Source organism: Chanodichthys erythropterus, chromosome 2, assembly GCF_024489055.1.
Source record: "Chanodichthys erythropterus isolate Z2021 chromosome 2, ASM2448905v1, whole genome shotgun sequence".
NCBI classification, from domain to species: Eukaryota; Metazoa; Chordata; class Actinopteri; order Cypriniformes; family Xenocyprididae; genus Chanodichthys; species Chanodichthys erythropterus.
Window position 1 is genome coordinate 8699802 of NC_090222.1, and position 18489 is coordinate 8718290.

General features: G+C 45.1%; 1 protein-coding gene across 2 annotated transcripts in view; it reads left to right on the forward strand.

Moving 5' to 3' along the window:
* The window catches only part of scgn (secretagogin, EF-hand calcium binding protein), a 190671-nt gene that overhangs the window by 49187 nt on the left and 122995 nt on the right, over positions 1–18489 (forward strand). For both annotated transcript variants that reach the window (XM_067392248.1, XM_067392237.1), the window contains one exon: positions 3020–3075. In XM_067392248.1, coding sequence (XP_067248349.1) covers positions 3020–3075 — 56 coding nt within the window. The remainder of the gene's footprint in view (positions 1–3019; positions 3076–18489) is intronic.

Here is an 18489-nt window from a genome sequence, read left to right on the forward strand (position 1 = left end):
ACATGAGATATACCTTGTCCAACGTGGTGACATGTGCCAGTTCAATAAAGTCTTGAACATAGTCCTTGATCGATCGAGCAGTCTCCCTGATGGAGATGCATTATTTGTGCTGCTGGATTCATGGTTGGTCAGTTGTTCTGTAACATGTTAGCAGGCATGAGATGGAGCAAGAATCCAAATGCAAACACAAAAGTTTATTAAAAAAAACCATAAACACAGATAATCCAATCCAAGAACAAGTGTATGATCCACAGAGAGAAGGCAGGAGAACAATGACAGAAACACACACACGCAAACAACCAAAAAGGAACAACTGAAGAGCAGAGATTTAAATAGACAGGTTAACAAGGGGTTGATGAGGGACAGGTGTTGGTGATTTGTTATCATGGGAACTAATGAGGGTAACTATGGTGACAGACAAGGTACAAGGCAAAACAGGAACCAAACACAGGAAGTTAACACATAAACAATGTGAACTAAGAATACACTTCAACAATAAAACAAAAAACACAAAACCAGGATCGTGACATGTGTTCTGGAAAGTTTTATCTTTGTCTCACTATTTTTCAATTATTTTTCTCCAGAAGTTATGACCAATGAAAATGTTTTGGTATTCTTCTATGTGAACGGTATATAAAAATGTATTGTAGCGTTTGCTTTTCTATTATTAGTAATAGAAAAGCAAACAATAATGCTTGCTCATCTACTGTCAGCTTTTAGAAAATAAGCATTTGAATTATTTAAATAAGGCTTTGGATGTCTAATAAACATTTAATTTCAAAAACATTGCAAATTTTGGTGAATGCTGCAGTGAGATCTTTTGAAGTGAGATCTTTTAAAGTGTGCATTTGTAGCCTGTGTGCAACAGTCGGTTCATGTGATGTGAACTAGAGAGTTGAGCTATTGCTGGAGATGCATGATCAACAAAATTTAAATCCTTGATTTCAAATTACGCAGTGCTTTTTCATATTTCATATGTCATTCACTGTGTGCTCTATGTAAAATTAGCGCCACCTTGTTTATATTTGAAAAATGTTATTTTCAGTGTACACAGAGTTACCAGATTACTGAGTGCACTGTTCGTAACAGTATTTACTTCCATTTATTATTATTATTATTTTTATTTTTGAAAAATACTATAACATGTTTATAGAATCAAGAAGCTGCCATCTAAAGCAACTGCCATCTAAAGCTAAAGCAACCATTTTCCCATGGTCATTAAGCCGTGACCCAATTTTTTTAGATATTTGAACCAATCAAATTTTCTTTAACCCACTTTTGTGTCCTGACCCACGGGTTGAGAAACTGATCTAAAGTAGGTTGTTAAAGTAAACTGATCTGGAAGGTTGATGTAGATTATTGAATTTTTAATGATGAAACTGTGTGTAAAAGTGATATGTTTTCAAGTGAAATATTCACAGCTTAATAACATGTTGATTTTCAGACACTATAATTGGTCTGTATGTCATCTGTATGATTTTTATTTGTTGTCTATGAATACATACACACACACAGGTTTGTTTTGCTATCAAAGTGAGGACATTCCATAGGCGTAATGATTTTTATACTGTACAAACTGTACGTTCTATCCCCCTACACTACCCCTATTCCTAAACCTACCCATCACAGAAAACATTCTGCACTTTTACATTTGTAATAAAACATTGTTTAGTATGTTTTTAAAGCTATTTTAAATATGAGGACTCATTAAATGTCCTCATATTTCATGTTTATGTCATAATACCAGTATAATACCTATGTCATTATACAAATTTGTGTCCTCTCATAAATCACAAAAACACGTGCACACACACACACACACACACACACACGCACGCACGCACGCACGCACACACACACGCACGCACACACACACGCACGCACACACACACTAAGTTTATGTGGTTTACAGGAACTCTCCATAGACATAATAGTTTTTATACTGTGCAAACTGTATATTCTATCCCCCTAATATCGGTGTACATCTTTTTTTAAAGGACTCTAGTGATAAGTGCTCATTTAGAAACTGACAATGGGTCTCATTCATGAAACAAGAGCAGAACGAATTTTTGTGTAAATCGTGTGTAAAGTGGTTCTGGCGTAAATTTTCGGATTCATTAAAATGTTCGTATTTTCCAAATGTTAGTTGGTACGAAAGAAATCTACACCTGCACCCAGTCACGTGTAAATAGTGCGTTTAACATCCGAACGTTTTGCTCATTAATAAGGCTGCATTTTAATTCACCTTAATAAGGTACATATTTACACCATGAAAAAAAATATTATATATAGTAATCACATACGTTTTTTCTTTTTACTTTTGTTGTGAGAGCCAGAAATAAGCTGCGTTCACGTCACCTTGTATTTACCGCTATCTTGAAATGGTATAGTGGCCACATGTTACATGTGGGAGCTTTCAGAAAACTCCCAGCTTACAAACTGTAATTACGAACTCTACGAGGACGTGAACGCTTTTTACAAGCTAGAATCTTGTAACTACAGGAATTACGAGGCCGCGTGAACGCACCTATAGCATCTGCAAACGGAGCACTTAAATCAAATAATGAATTGATTTCAATAGGGCTGGGCAAACTATGGAACTTGTTTCCTATAAAATGGCCAAAATCCTTCATTTGGTGTCATGAAATGATGCCCATATATAGTTGTCAGTCGGATTTAATGGGCGGGATTTATGGTAATTGAGAATGAACGTGCACGCGCGTCCCATTTACGACTGATTGGAATTCATTAACACACACACATTTCACTATCACTTCTGACGTTTACGAAGTATTTGTGAATCAGGAGGAGAGTTTTCGGGAAAGTCTGTTTACGCACAAATCACTCACATATTTACTCGTATATTTACGAATGTTTCATGAATGAGACCCATAGTGTGTAAAATGAGAGCAAGTGCTGTTATACAAGTTTATGTGTTTCTGTTCATTTTCCTTATTTGAGTCTAGAAAAAATGTTCAACATTTTTCTAAACATGAGCACTTTGTTTTTTGTCTTGCAGATGAAGATTTTTGACAAAAACAAAGATGGCAGATTGGATCTTAATGACCTGGCTAGGTGATGTGTGTTTATTGATACCACTTTTGTACTGTACATGTGAAGGTGTCTAGGCATTGGTATTAAAAGTGAGTATGGGTGTTTGTGTTGTAGAATGATAGAGGCAAAGGTGCCAATTGTATAAAGCACCTTAAATGTATTTAGGGCCCATGACCTAAAGTTTGAAGAGCTCTATTATTTTTCTGACGTAAAAAATTCAACCTTTCGGGCGCTTTCAGGGCCAGGCACAAGTTGACATGGGAGGGTCATGGTGGGGCTTTGTGGCGTACCCTTTTATATGGTATTGGCTGTAGCGCACCCCTTTTCACCTACAGTAACTAAAATTCATATACTTATAGACAAGGGCGTAGATTTGGTTTCAACATTGGCGGGGGGGTGGGGGGGGGGGTTGAGCGTTGGTATGCTGCCTGTTATTTATTTATTTTTTTAATTTAAAAGTCTGTTTTAGGTGTAGCATTATTGGATAATTTATTTCTCTATCTATCTATCTATCTATCTATCTATCTATCTATCTATCTATCTATCTATCTATCTATCTATCTATCTATCTATCTATCTATCTATCTATCTATCTATCTATCTATCTATCTTAACTTTATGGAATTTATGTATAACCATTCATCAAATTCTAACATAACGGAGTGATTCTAAAAAGAAATAAATTGTTATATATTGAAACTGCCAGTAGGTGGCAGCGATTCGATGTTTTAATGAGTGAGCTACTTAAATTGTTCATTCAGCCAATTCATTCAAAAGTCAGATTAATTAAGGAAGAAAACAAACACCGATGTGAATACTTTTGTCATTGATAAGACGCTATTGAAAAATGAAGTAACAAAATAGACGGCGGTTTTAGTAAGTGGTTACAGTTACACTGATAGTTATGGCTAAATTGCAATGGATTAGCTAGCTAAAATATATGTAGAGTGTACTTAGCTATTACAATGTTTTCATACCTCCTTCTCAGTACATGCTTTATTCTTTTTAACATCCCTCTTTGAACAGAAGTTTAATATAGTCGGCTGGGCAGTGGTTCTCTTCATTTTTGGTGCTACCCGCTCTCTTTCATTCAAACAGTAGAGCTCCACTCGCGTTGTGTTGGTGAAAGTGCGATGCGCATTGATTGGGCGTTACCAATCGGTTCAATGGAGGGGGGGGGTATTTTTTTGACTAATTTATTATGACAAACACATATTCGATTACAAACAAAATTATTGTTACAAAATAAATGAATTATACATATTTTAATATAGATCTACTGTGATTGTCATGTTGAAATATTGGGGGGGTTGTAACTGATGGATTTGAATATTGGGGGGGTTACCTCCCCCCCATCCCCCCCACAAACTACACCCCTGCTTATAGATCTCATTACGCCAAACAACTTTCACAATCTCAAGTAATATGCCAGCCCAACAAGTCATTATGGGTTTATGGGTTGTTTGAAAAACGCTTGCACTGGATGTTGATATTTTTGATATCTTGAACAGTTTGGCTGCACGAGGCAACAAATTTATGGTGAAAAGGGGAAACAGGAAGTGTGTTATAACATACATTGACTGATTTTGATTAAACTTCAGCTGTGTGTTCAATGTAAGAGGCCAATCACATGGATCTGACTATTGTGAGTAAAAAGTCATAGCGTTATGGGTGTTTTAGAGACTTAGCATACTTCAGATTTCATGAAACTAAACACACATAACAGAGTTGTTGGCCAGTAAATATGGGTAAAGCCTTAGAAATAGGCATGTAGGAGGGGCTCAGTTAGGAACGCCCCGGGTTACTTCACTGTAACCCTGCTCCCTGAGAAGGCGGGAACGAGAAGCTGCACTTTATTCAGCGCTATGGGAACGTCTTTAGTCGTGACCAGCTGTGAATATATGTGTAAAACAACGTCAATGAAATTGACCTATATTTATAGCCTTGCGTGACGTCATTGGAATGCGTCGTAGCGAGGCTATAATTAGATGTGCCACCTGTGCATCAGCAGATATTTTGTCTGAAGAGCAGTCCAGGGACACCTCAGTGCGGCAAAGAAGCACAGCTTCTTGTTCCTGCCTTCTCAGGGAACAGGGTTACAGTGAAGTAACCCGGGGCGTTCCCTTTCAAAGGCTACACTCTAAGCTGCGCTTTATTCAGCACTATGGGAACGAGAATACCCATGCCGCCGCACTGTGTGTCCGGACCCCCTGGCTGTGAAGTGTGTCACAAGCACAGAAAGTCTCAGACACTAGCTTGTGATGTAGACTCAAGGACATGAGAACCCGGAGTGACATGAACATCCAAACTATAAAACCTTATGAATGTGTGCGGAGAGGACCAACCCGCCGCATCACAAACATTTTGTAAGGGGGCGCCCTCCGCCAAAGCTCTAGAGGAGCCGACCCCCCTGGTGGAATGAGCCCTGATGCCTGTTGGCGAAGTGTGACCACGTGCCTCATAGGCAAGGGTAGTAGCATCTCTCACCCAATGTGACATGGTCTGTTTCATGGCGGCCGCACCCCTGTTATGGCCGCCATGGTAAACAAACAGTTGCTCTGACTTACGCCACTGGCTAGTGCAGTGGACATAAGTCTGAAAAGCACGGACTGGACAAAGTCTGTGAAATCTCTCCTGCTCCGGCGTTGTGAATGGCGGAGGGCAGAAGGCTTCAAGAGTGACCGGATGCAAGTTTGAGAAAGGAACCTTAGGCAGATAGTCAGGATGAGGATGCCGAGAGAGCGGCCATATAAACCATGAGAGTGGCGGGGCATGTACCTGTCGATAACTTTTCCTGCAGGAAGTCCAGAACTGTAGCAATTTGGCAGTTTACTGGATCTGCAGTGTGCAGTACACCATCTTTCAAAGACACCCCATTTGTTGGCATAGAGGGAGCTCTAGCATTTAAAATAGTCTTGATAACTTGAGGTGTCCCTCAGTTGGTTCCCCTCAAGGGCCAAACATGAAGATTCCACATCTCTGGCTGGGGATGAAATTGTCCCCTGCGCCTGAGACAGAAGGTCCCTCCTGCTCGGTATCGCCCAGGGTGAGCCGTCGAGAAGAGATATTATCTCCGAGAACCATATTCTGTTCGGCCAATGTGGCGCTATCAGTAAGAGGCGAATCCCTTGTTGGCGAACCCTGGCTAGAACTCCAGAGAGCAGAGCAACTGGAGGAAAGGCATACAGGCGCATTGAAGGCCATGTATGTGCCATCGCATCCAGACCTAAGGGGGCTGGGTGACTCAGAGAGAAGTAAAGGGAACATTGCGCTGTCTGATGGGAGGCGAAGAGGTCCACCTCCGCCTCGTAGAATCTCAGCCATATCTGTTTCACTATGTCGGGGTGAAGTTTCCACTCCCCGCTCAGTAGTTTCTGTCTGGACAGTAAATCGTCTCCCACATTCTGGTACCCAGGAATGTACACTGCCCTCAATGACAGGAACTTGTTCTGGGCCCAGAGGAAAATCTGTCGTGCTATCTTGTTTAGATGGCGTGAACGCAGACCTCCCTGGTGATTTATATAAGAAACTGCTGTTGTGTTGTCCACCCACACTAGGACATGGCAGCCTCTCAGCTGCTGGAGAAAGTATTTCAGGGCCAGAAATACAGCCATTAGCTCTAGGCAGTTGATGTGCCAGACGAGCTGATGGCCCTCCCATTCCCCTTGGGCTGGACGGCCATTTAAGACCGCTCCCCAGCCCCCAGCTAATCTGTCATTAGCAATCTGCGACGACATGGTGCCCCTAGCGTGGGACCCAAGGTGAGGAACCGGGGTCTGAGCCACATAGATACGGTTCGAAGCCCGCGGCGCATAACCCTTTTTTGCCTCAGGGGTTTGGCCCTTGGATGAAATCCCCTGGCTTTGAGCCACAACTGAAATGGTCTCATATGCAGCAGGCCCATAGGGATTACCGAGGATGCTGATGCCATGAGACCTAACATTTTTTGATACTGAAGCACAGTGCAATCTTGGCCTAGCCTGACATTGTTCAGGGTGTTTAGAATAGTCTCGATTCGAGCGGGAGACAATTGTGCCCACATCGTGGTCGAATCCCAAACGATCCATAAATATGTCGTTCTCTGGGTTGGACAGAGAACGCTTTTCTTCTCGTTGAGTCTCAACCCTAGAGAAACCAGATGAGCTAAAACGACATCTCTGTGTTTTAATGCCATCTCTCACGACTGCGCTAATATTAGCCAGTCGTCTATGTAGTTCAAAATGCGAATGCCCTGAAGTCGCAATGGAGCCAGTGCTGCATCCATGCATTTTGTGTAAGTGCGGTGTAGGGTCTGCACAGTCTCAAGGATGAGCAGGTCCCACCATAAACTGTGTTTAAGTCCCAATTCGCGGAAACTTTGGTTTGTAAATCTTACATTGATTCCGGACCGGCAGACACTAATGGATCACGAGACTCTTTTTTATGACTATTTCGATAAGTCCCAAACCTCTCCTCCGTGACTTCAAAGGAGATACGAACGCCACGGATCGGGTTTCGAAAGACAGGCCCGAATTCCAAACGGTCATAAAAAAGGAAAATACACGCACGCACCCACAGACACACACACACATACAAAGCCCTACATAAAGACTGTATACACAAATATTATACCTGCAAATATGAATGTATCTGCCATTATGGTGCTTGTTGCATGTATGTGTTACTAATGTAGAATCGTAGGATTGACTGTAGTAGGTTAGTTTTCATGTTAAACGATAGTATTAGAGTAGAAAGTGTATCTTCTTTATGTGATGAGAGACACCTGTCGAGTTTGGCCTCTCCGTAAAGCTGTGAGTCCGAGCTATTCACCCATGTACGTTACATTTCTGTCAAATGCATCGTTCAATTTGTAATAGTACTATGAAGAAAATGCACCGATTTGACATACCATAAATTAACCGTGGACAGGACAAAGGGATGTGGAGAACCGCCAAATTGCAACGCTATCATTGGAGGACGTTATCAGTAAGGCGTTCTGGTCTGTTGTCTTTAAAATACCACAACACGCGTCTTTTGGATGCACAAGTTTTCCTGCACAAGTTCCTGCCGTAGAGACGGACTGTCTTTATTTTTCCGGTCATATTACAACAGTTAAACCTTCGTTTGAAACTTCGCCGAAACAACCTCCGGAAGAAGAAACAACTATCAAACCGAGCGCTCCGAAACTCTAAGCACCCCAACGAACCTATGCAAGTATAACGTTTTTATGATTTTTAATACTGAGTTTCCTTGCTGGCTCTTAAAGGTGAACTGTTGCAATTTGCCATGCTTTGATTATCTCTTTCGTTTCTGCCGTTACTTTCACCTATATGTATTTGTATCTACTTGTGTACATTTATCCGTATAACCTTTGTATTACCCGTTCTGTATATTAAATATATCATCTCCATGCTTATTTTGTTCACTTGCTCATTTAGCAACAACCGAGTCACTTTAACGTTCTGATTCTAATATCCTGGCTTTACGTTTGGATGCTACCATAGAAATTTATCTTCATGGCCAGAGGGTAATATTTCTGTCGTAAGAGTCTGTGGAACTTACCGGTTTGCTGGACGGACCGATAGCTTTCCACATAATTATTAAACTAGAACTGATCATATATGTGAGTGATTACAATTCGTTGTGATTAATTCACCATATATGTTTAATTCCCCCTTGGGTTGGAATGCGCATATAATTATTCATAAGACGTTATGAATTATTGTATTCATATTCCACCCATAAATTGATTAATAATATATGCAAATCGTCACATATATTTGGTGGAGTAACGCGGGGAACGTTTTAAACTTGGTTTTGATGTATGAGCAATCCAGAATAAATTTGTATGATTTGATGTGTAACGCGCGCTATATACTTAAGTGAGCTGACACGCGTCCCTCACTTTGAAGATACGTTAACAAACTACTTTGTGTCTAAAAACACGGTAGTAAATGGTTGAACGTGAAATACACTGCAGTCCATTAGTATTTCAAGCTCTTATCTGTGAAGGACAACAATCTTTGCAGTAAGTTACAGTTTGAATATTAATTTCCGCTTGAATGAAACGAATTGAATCGTCATTAAAGCGCGTTCTGAAACGAGATTGTGTAGCGAGATTCCTACCAATTTCCAAAGGCCTTATCTGCCGCTATTGTAATTGAATTATGTGTGTCGTCCAATAATTCAAAATATAGCTGCCGCTCCTGGGTTACGTCGTTGGCCTAGCTACCCAAACCACGTGATCCCCCTTACAAATCTAATCGGTGAGCAGTTAATCTGGTTTATCGATTGATGTGTAAAGGTTGGAGCCAGTCGAAAAACGCCCTGATCCAGCGTGACCTGTAATAGCGGCGAACCCCGCAAAAGTTACATATCCTCGTGCATTAAAGTTTGCACCAAAGGGACTGATTCCCAGAGTTGTGTATTCGTGAGTAAAACGGTACATATATATTTACGAAAGAATCCGCCGAGATTCTAAAAAGTTTATATTTGTGATATGTGCAGTTAAATCAGCCGTAACGCTAATTTAAAAATATCACGGAGGTGGATGCAGTAACCCTGACCAGACGCCAGAGGGCAGTCTGTCCAGGTGGGGCACCCCTCCCTACTTCATTGTTGTGTTGACTCAGCAACGCCACTGCGTGGACGTTCCGAGTTAAAGCTGCTCGCCATACTTTGAATTGAATTGTCTCCAAATTTCCCCGTGACTACTTCAACGTTGCTGTTAGAACTTTGTTGATGGTTATGCTTTTCAATCTTTTTTTTTTTGGAATGTGGTTTACTTATTTAAATTTGGTTTAAACACGTTTTAAATTTGGTTTAAACACGTTTTAAATCTTTAATTTGAATTAAGTTGCCGTCCAACCAGAGAATTCACTTCCTGGAAGTGCTCCCCCTTGTGGACGTCCCCGGAAGTCAATTCCCTGCCATCTGTGTGTCCTTTCCTAGCCTCTGTTCCTTGGTCACAGATTTATCCTATTCTATTCTAGTCTATTCTAGTCTATTTGATCTTTATTTTATTTTATTCTACTCTTTGGATTTAACTCATTTTCGTTTTTGGTTGGTTCTTCTCCCTCTCTCGTTCTCTTGAGTTATCATTATTATTTTAGTTAGGTTTTAATTTTATTATTTATTTATTTTTTTTATTTTAATTTTTTGTTTGTTTTGTTTTTCTTGCTCTTTATTTCCTTAGTTTTATTTACTTCGGAAATTCTTTCCCTTGTATCACTTAATGCTTTATTTCATCCACTCTTAGCCCTGTGTCCTGTTTGTTATTGCCTAGCAATAACATTCACGCACACACCCAAGCCTCCCTTGTTTCATACACTTATTTTAAATTTAATTAAATAACATTTAATTGAATTTCAAAATAAAGTAGTGTCAACCAGTTGGCATTTTGCTCATCAACAAGCAATTCTCTTTATGAAGAATCACAAATAGGGAAGGCTTTCTCCTGTCTTTTTCCCATTCTGTTATTCTACGCACTCATTTAAATTTGATTGAACAAGATTTAATTCAAGTTTGAATCAAGTGCATCTGAACTATGTTGTTTGCTTTTACCCTCTTTGGCTCATTTCAGGTCTAGTTTAACTAGTTCATTCGGACTGTCATTGTAGGCTCATTTTCTTTTGTCATACACACTTAATTATTTAAATTTGGTTTAAACAAGATTTAAGCTGAGATTTAAAATTACAATTAAGCTGTGTTTGTGTGACCACTTGTGTATTCGCAGATAAGGCCCTTCACCGCCTGGTGGTGAGTTGACGGTCGACCCAGTGAGTTCCAGTGAGTGGAGCTGCCTGGCCTGGCGGTTTTTGCACTAACTGTGTGTGAATCGGGGACATTCTGACCTCGTATCACGGGCAACACGCAAGGACACCAGCGAGTTGTGTATCTGGTACAGGGAGGCAACGAGCCCAGATTGACCACAAACGGCAATTTTGTTTAATTTCCCTGCTCAGGCTTCTGCACGACAGAACCGCCCGTTTGGAGTAACTGCCCGTAAAGGGGACAGACTCTGGGTTCAGGGAAAACTCAATTTTGACCGGTCACCTGGCCGTTGGCGCAAATACCTTGCCGAAGTGCGCAATTGTGCTGATGTTCCCTGTTTGAGAGGTTGCACCGTGTTACAAAGGGGACAGGTTGCCACGGACACCGCAGTCGGGTGTTTGAACGCCTAGGAAAGGTTGCCTGCCATTGAGTTCTCATCTGAGCACCCACGATTCACCCAGGCCTAAATTAGTGACATACAGTCACTTCACCTAATTGAAAGCCACAGAATATTACATATTCTTCGATTATTTAGGTGCGGGCGACCCTTATACTCTCGATCAATACCATCCCTCTAGGTTTTATGACGCAACAGTGCACTCGCCTGGCCCCGTCATAAACCCAGCGGTGATAGGAAGTTGAAGTTCATTTCTCCCCTCCAGCCCTTCGCATTTTATTTTATTGCTATTCTACTTCTATTCCTTTCTATTTGTTTCTGCTCTATTCCTCACTTAATTGCATCCATCACACTCTGTTCTGTTTGCTTTTCTGCTGTGTTTGTTTCTTTCAGTTCACGTAGAAGCAGAACCTGTGAGAGCCACCACGGAAAACTGAGTAATAGATAGACGACCGAGCAGCGAGAGTCACCGAAGGACTCTTAGAACTACCCCGTCAAAATCTATAGTTAAATCCGACGCTCACTCACACAAATTGACCTACGTGGTCCTTCTTGGTTTGACAATTAAGTGTCGAACCTACCTTCCACTAACTGTCTGCACCAGTTAACTGGAACCACACAAAAGAATTATCTAATTACGTATTACGTAACCGCTAATCCCTGCACAAGCTTGCATTGGTTCTTGTCTTTGTTGTGCTGTCTTTCTCTCGTCAACAGTAAAAGCCACTATGTCGCGAGCATCCAGTCCTGACACCCACTGGGACCATCTCGAGACCTGGCTGGGCGTCATGACCAACCCATTCCTGCCCAACGCCGCCGGCGACCTCCAGCACCTGAGCCGCGAGCAGCTGGACGGGGACTTGAATCGACTGATGGCCCACGATCCGATGCAGAGCTACAGTCACAAAGAATGGGCAAGACTCATCGGAGGCCTCGCCCACAACCTCATCGCCCAGGCAAAGCTCAACGAAAGGAGCAACGCACTTCTGGAGCAGGAAGTCGCAGCACTCAAGCTCCAGGCTGAGGAAGCCCGGAGGAACCAGGCTCAGACCCAACGTCGTCTTGATCAGCTACTCCTCGAGACCCCGGAGCAGCGTGGGACGACGGAGGAATCTGATCCTGAACCACAAGAGGAAGTCGAGAGACTCCAAAAGGCCCTCGAAGAGCTCCACTTGGAGACGGGGCGCAGAGAGCAGATGGAGAAGCAAGCCAGAAAGGAACTAACTGGAAAGCTCCAGCATGGCGAAGCTCTCCTAGCAAGAGCCGAGATTGAACTGAAAGAAAGAGATGCTAAAGCTCGGGCCTGTGAAAATCACCTTAGACAGGCCCGAAGCGAGATTACTGCCCTGAGGCAGCAAAGAGACCATTTAAAAGATGAATTGGACATTGTGCACCGAGAACTTAAACACTCCTATAAACTGCAAAGTGACTTGGGAGGGGACTCGCATGCCATGCAGCTCCCTCTGGCCCCTGGGCCTAAGTGCCCCAGTCAAGAGTCCCTGGTTCGTGAGGGGGGTGAAAGCCCACTGCCCAAAACGTTCAGCCCCCACGAACCATGGTCAGGAGCAAAAGGATGGGAGCCACCCCAGAAAAGCCGCGCCGCGAGCTATGGCATGGCTATGGCAAGAATATCCCCACTTTCACTCCAAACCCTGCAGGGGGTGTCGACGTGCACGCGTACTTGCAAGACATTGACTTCCTGTTGCAAAATGTGGCCAACGTGAGTGCATGGGACAAGTTGTATCTACTCCGCATCACGTCCAGCCGTGACGTGCGCAGCTTCCTGGATCGGCAGCAAGAAGCTGTCAAGTCAGACTACCAGCTGCTGCGACAGGCTCTGATCAAGGAGTTTTCTGACCCTGAATCGGACCAAGGGCTCCTCGCGGCCATGGATCTTAAACAGGGCCGACTGGAAACCCCACAAGCATATTACAACCGCATACGAAAGGCCTACTTCGGAGCACGTAACGAGCCAGGAATGGAGGAAGATTTCAACTTTAAGACTTTGTTTCTTAGAAACCTGCACCCTGCAGTAAGTCATCATCTGGGAGTCCTGGCGTGCCCACGGACTATGTCTATTCAGCAGCTGCGAGATTTAGCCCACAAAGCTTATTCCAAGCAAAGGGCCATATCTGAAAAGACTGTTAAAAATCCAACCATCTACCTGGTCTCTGATCACTACCCAGAACTGGCCCTAGAGGGCGCACACACACAACACAGTGACAGACCGTTTAACCGAGAGGCAAGGCAGTTCCCAGCCAGCAGAGGGCAGCCTCACCACGAGGGCGCCCGTCCCAAGCACCAGAGCGGACACTCTGAAAGATTCTGGGACAAGCCACATCCATCCAGCGACCAAAGGGGCGGTGCCACATGGGAGACCAGCCGGCGACCCAGAAATGGCAGGCCTTCATCGGATAGAGCCCCAAGCCCCAATCGCCAAAGACAGAAGGCCTCTCGACGTGCATCAAACAAGTCCAAGTCCGAGCCCTCACAGGAGCCGAGCAACGCAGTTATGTCTGAGTCTGCAGAGATTCTGAAAGTTCTGAAAGAGCTGATCCAGAAAAAGCCCAAAAAGGAAGACAAGAAGGACAAGTCAGACTCCTTATGACTAGAAGCAAGGTCTGCCCCTAGCGTCTGCCCTGACAGCCCTTTGACACAACCTCACACCCAACCCACAGTCGACCAGAGACTTACTCCACAGTCAGTTAGTGCATCACCGAGTGACCTCATCACACAGTCACCTCAGCCAACAACCGCACACTCAGAGCAAACCAACTCACATCAACCCACCGACGACCAGGACGCCACGGTACCAGAAAGTGCTGTTTTGGTTGTCTGCCTCCCAAACGAATCACATGACACCAGCCCCACTTGCTTATCGGTCAGCACCCAAGCCCCGGTACCAAGACTCCTAGGAAACCTTATCGAAAAGGGGGTGGCCCGAAAGCTGTACATAGCCATCACTGTGGAAAATGATGTGAGGATTGAGGCCCTTGTAGACACAGGAGCAGACCTAACTTTGATGTCAACTAACCTTTTTGAAAGACTCAGACATGAAGCAAAGAAACAAAATCGAGCTCTCAAATCACAAAAATGTGAGCTAAATGTGCAGTCATACAGCCAAACTGAGATCCAACTTGAACAAATAGCTCCCATTCATCTAACCATCGGTCCAATGAGTTTGGTACACCCCGTATACATCTCACCGATGGACACGTTTCCCCTGCTCATTGGCAAGGACTTGCTAGATCGCTTTGAGCCCCTATTGGACTTACGACAGTTGAAAATTTGGGCTCAAGTGCGAGAACCGCTGCCTTTCCAGTCACCCAGGTCACCTGAGCCAGACTGTCAGGTCACAGAGGTCACGGGAAACCCCACAGTTAGCCGCGGGAACCCCGTCTCAGCACCAGGGCAAAGTTCAAGTTCGCTGCTCGGCACCTTTCAGCTCACCACAGACTCTGACTCCTTCTGCCCCAAGGTCACACCAGACCTGCAGCTGAATGGCTTAACAACCACAGACATTATTCCCACACTGTGGGCAGACAACTCAGCCTTCAGCCACACGCTGTTAAGTGCTCTCAGTGAAGGAACACCGGACCTCCCATTTGTCAACAAGCAAACACACTTTCCACTAGACTTTCGTCTGCCAACCATGATGACTGTCAAGGACATCTGCGTTTTGAACTGCAAATGGAACAACCGGCATTTAACCCATCCCTTCCTGGTCCTTCCAGACCTCCTGATGCACTCTAATGCTCACACGGACAGTGCAAATGAGTTGTTGTGGGCCCCAATGACTGTACAGCTTCCTGTTGTCCCTGTCAACACTGCCAACTTCCTGTCAGGCCAGACCACCCAAGAGGTCTGCATCCTGATCCACATACAGGAAACTGTAGTACCACCTTACACCAAAGGGGGTGCTGTTTGGCTCCACACACAGGAAACTGTAGTACCACCTTACACCAAAGGGGGTGCTGTTTGGCTCCACACACAGGAAACGGTAGTACCACCTTACACCAAAGGGGGTGCTGTTTGGCTCCACACACAGGAAACGGTAGTACCACCTTACACCAAAGGGGGTGCTGTTTGGCTCCACACACAGGAAACTGTAGTACCACCTTACACCAAAGGGGGTGCTGTTTGGCTCAACAGGCAATGTGGTCAAACCTTAAGCCACATGCTGGGCTCCTTCACACTTTCACCTGAAGGCGTGGAACTTAGACTCACTCTAAAAGCCACACCCTTAACTGAAGTGTCATCTTATGTAGTCCACAGTTGGCTCAACGAATGCATGGTCACAGACATCAGCATTCCCAAAGCCTATCATCTAGAATGGATAATGGACCACAGCCCCTATGACTTTGAACTCAGGTTAACAGTCATTAACTTAATACCAGCTGCCATGGCCCCAGAAGGAAGCTTAAGCAACACAAGTTTCACAGCATCCTTCAAGAGCATCTCCATCACCCCCATCAAACTGGTACCCACAGAACAGGTGCACAGAACGGAGCTGATGGAGGACAAACACCTTGCAGTACCCACAGTCTCTGACCAGCCTGCCTGCGAAACTCAAAAAGGCGCTGCACCACTGACAGCCAACCTGACAGCTAACCCCACAACAGAGGAGCCATTCCCAAGGTTTGAGCCTAAAGGCCAACAGATCCAGAAAAATGCAAATGTCCCAAAGAATGATGCAGACTGTCAAAAACTTCAACAGTTCCTGAACAAATCCAGAGTGTCATTTGCCAAAGACTCTTTAGACTGTGGCCTCACTAACTTTCATACAATGGGTGTTTCCACACACCCAAACACTCCTCCCACCTGCATCAAACAGTACAATGGTCCTATTGCCTCACATGAACCAGTGCAGGAAACTAGTCGTTTCATGGAAGAAAAAGGTGTCACCTGCCCATGCAACAGCACCTATTCAGTCCCTACCTGGTCCATTGTCAAACCAGACAGCAAGTGGCGACCCACCAGCGACTTCAGGAAGCTGAACCAGCAAGTGCCACTGCCACGACGTGCCAGAAAGCACAAGTCTGCACGGAGCGGAGATTCAGCTGCCTGCCAAAACGGCTATAACAGCACACCAGCATTGACACTTGAGATAATGGTACCCCAACAACAGCAACCAACCTGTCACAGGTACCTCAAAGAGAATGCGTGCCAAGGAATGCCCACGGCCTACGTCGATGGACGTTCCTACAGCCATGAGGGCATCCTACAGGCAAGTGCAGGGGTACGATGGTTAAACAACCAACCCTGCCAACCACAGAACGGCAGGTGGGGTCCCCAGTCACGTCAGTATGGTGAAGCAGCAGCTACCCTCATAACCCTTCAAGTCTCCTCTGTCCATAACATCAGAGGACTCATGTGCACAGACGCACACTATGCTACATCTTGTTTCACATACCATCTTCTGGGCTGGAAACAAACTGGTTTCAAGACTAAATGCAACAAGCAGGTGAAACGTCAACACATGTTCCAAACACGTGATGACATCACCCAAACACACGACACGATCGCTTACGGGGAAAAGGTGAAAAGATGCTTAAAGCAACCAGGGCGTGACAAAGGCTTGAACGACCAAACTAATGCCCTTGCCAAGGCTGGCACACTGCATAACAAGCTATGGTCACACCCACCCCATTCACCCACCCTCAGTGTGGCAACAACAACCCGCAGCCAGCGGACTGTTCCTGCAACATTTCCCGCCTTACTGCCACTGCCACTGACAACCAAACTTGCCAACACTTCCATGCGAAATGTTTTGCGCCACCACTCAGACCCCTCCAACCTCCCGTTCACGGCATATGGTCCCACGACGGCCCCTGGCCACAAACGACTACATGAGTCCAACCACATGCTGCGTGTGGGAGTGAACTTTCTAAAATATGTCCCTGATGTCCTCACTGCGCCAAAGCTTGTACTGCCACAGGGCCAAAAGGGGGTGAACTGATGTACGCCCACAACACACCATGTGCCAAACACCATGGCACCAGAATCACTCATGAGACATTAAAACAAGTGGCGTACTGGCCCAGCATGCAGCAAGATGTGGCAGAGCACGCCAGAGGATGTCAAGTTTGCCGTCACGTCCAGACTGCAAACGCAAAGCACCGAGCTCCACTGCAAAACCGAGGAGTCACGTTTCCACGGTCAGTCGACCAGAAAGACTGGACTGTAAAACCTCCTCTGATGCTCATGGCCATCACAGACACCATACAGGAGTCAACTCAGGTGTTCCCCACGGAACTACTGATGGCACGGCAGGTGCCACTGCCGTTGCACCTGTACCAACCGGGAGACTTGAGTCTCATCACAGCCTGCTCCCCTCATCAGCATCGCAACAAGCTCCGCCTACCACTGAGAAAACAACTCGCAACACAGAGCCAAACACTACGAACCACCTGCAAATCCCGGAAAGGTATTGTGGTGGTTCTCTATACTCACAGTTTCCTGCTGATCCAAACGGTGAACTCAAGGAAGCAACTGTTTACAGTCCTCCAGAATGACCTTGCCCAAAATCAGCTTTTTATAGCTCTGTTGACAGACCTGCTGCGAGAAGTTAGCTTCTCTATGGACAGAGTGGCTATGAATAGGATTCCTCAGTATCCCACACAAACTGTGCTGGACTTTGCTACTGGCAGACCCAAAGACATGGCCAATGTCAGGTGGCGGCAACGTAACACCCACGCAAAAAAACCACACCTCAGTTGCGGTGGCCTACCACAACAGCAACCCACGGCTGTGTCTGGCTCCCCACGGTTGCAGGTGTAGTTTCACCAAAGACTTTCAGTACTTCTGCCCAAACCAGCGCTTCCTCAGAAGCCACACTGAAGGAATGGGCCGGCCGCAGCCCATGACCAGCGACACACGCTGCCCTGCCGAGGCCAAGCCTCGCACCCCAGTCATCGGAACACAAGCCGAGATTGTGGGTGATCGACTGCTCATCCACACCCCCACTCATGCTGCCATCCTAATCTACAATCAGCACAACACCGCCACTCATGTCAGCCTGCCCAATCCAAGTAAGTGGATCCAGGTACCCCTGGGTTCCATCCTTCATCGCAGCCATCTGGCAGTGTACTGTCTCTCAAGCAAAGAGGACCAGTCAGAACTGGAAATCCCATCCTCCTCCAGGAATCACCATCACGCCTTAGATCCAGGACTGGAACTGAGCATTGAGAAAGGGGGATCCCAGTTAATTGACATTACTCCTGTCGACAACGCCCTCCAAGCACTCTCCCGACTGCCCATCCTGACCAGCTCACCTATAGCCCAGG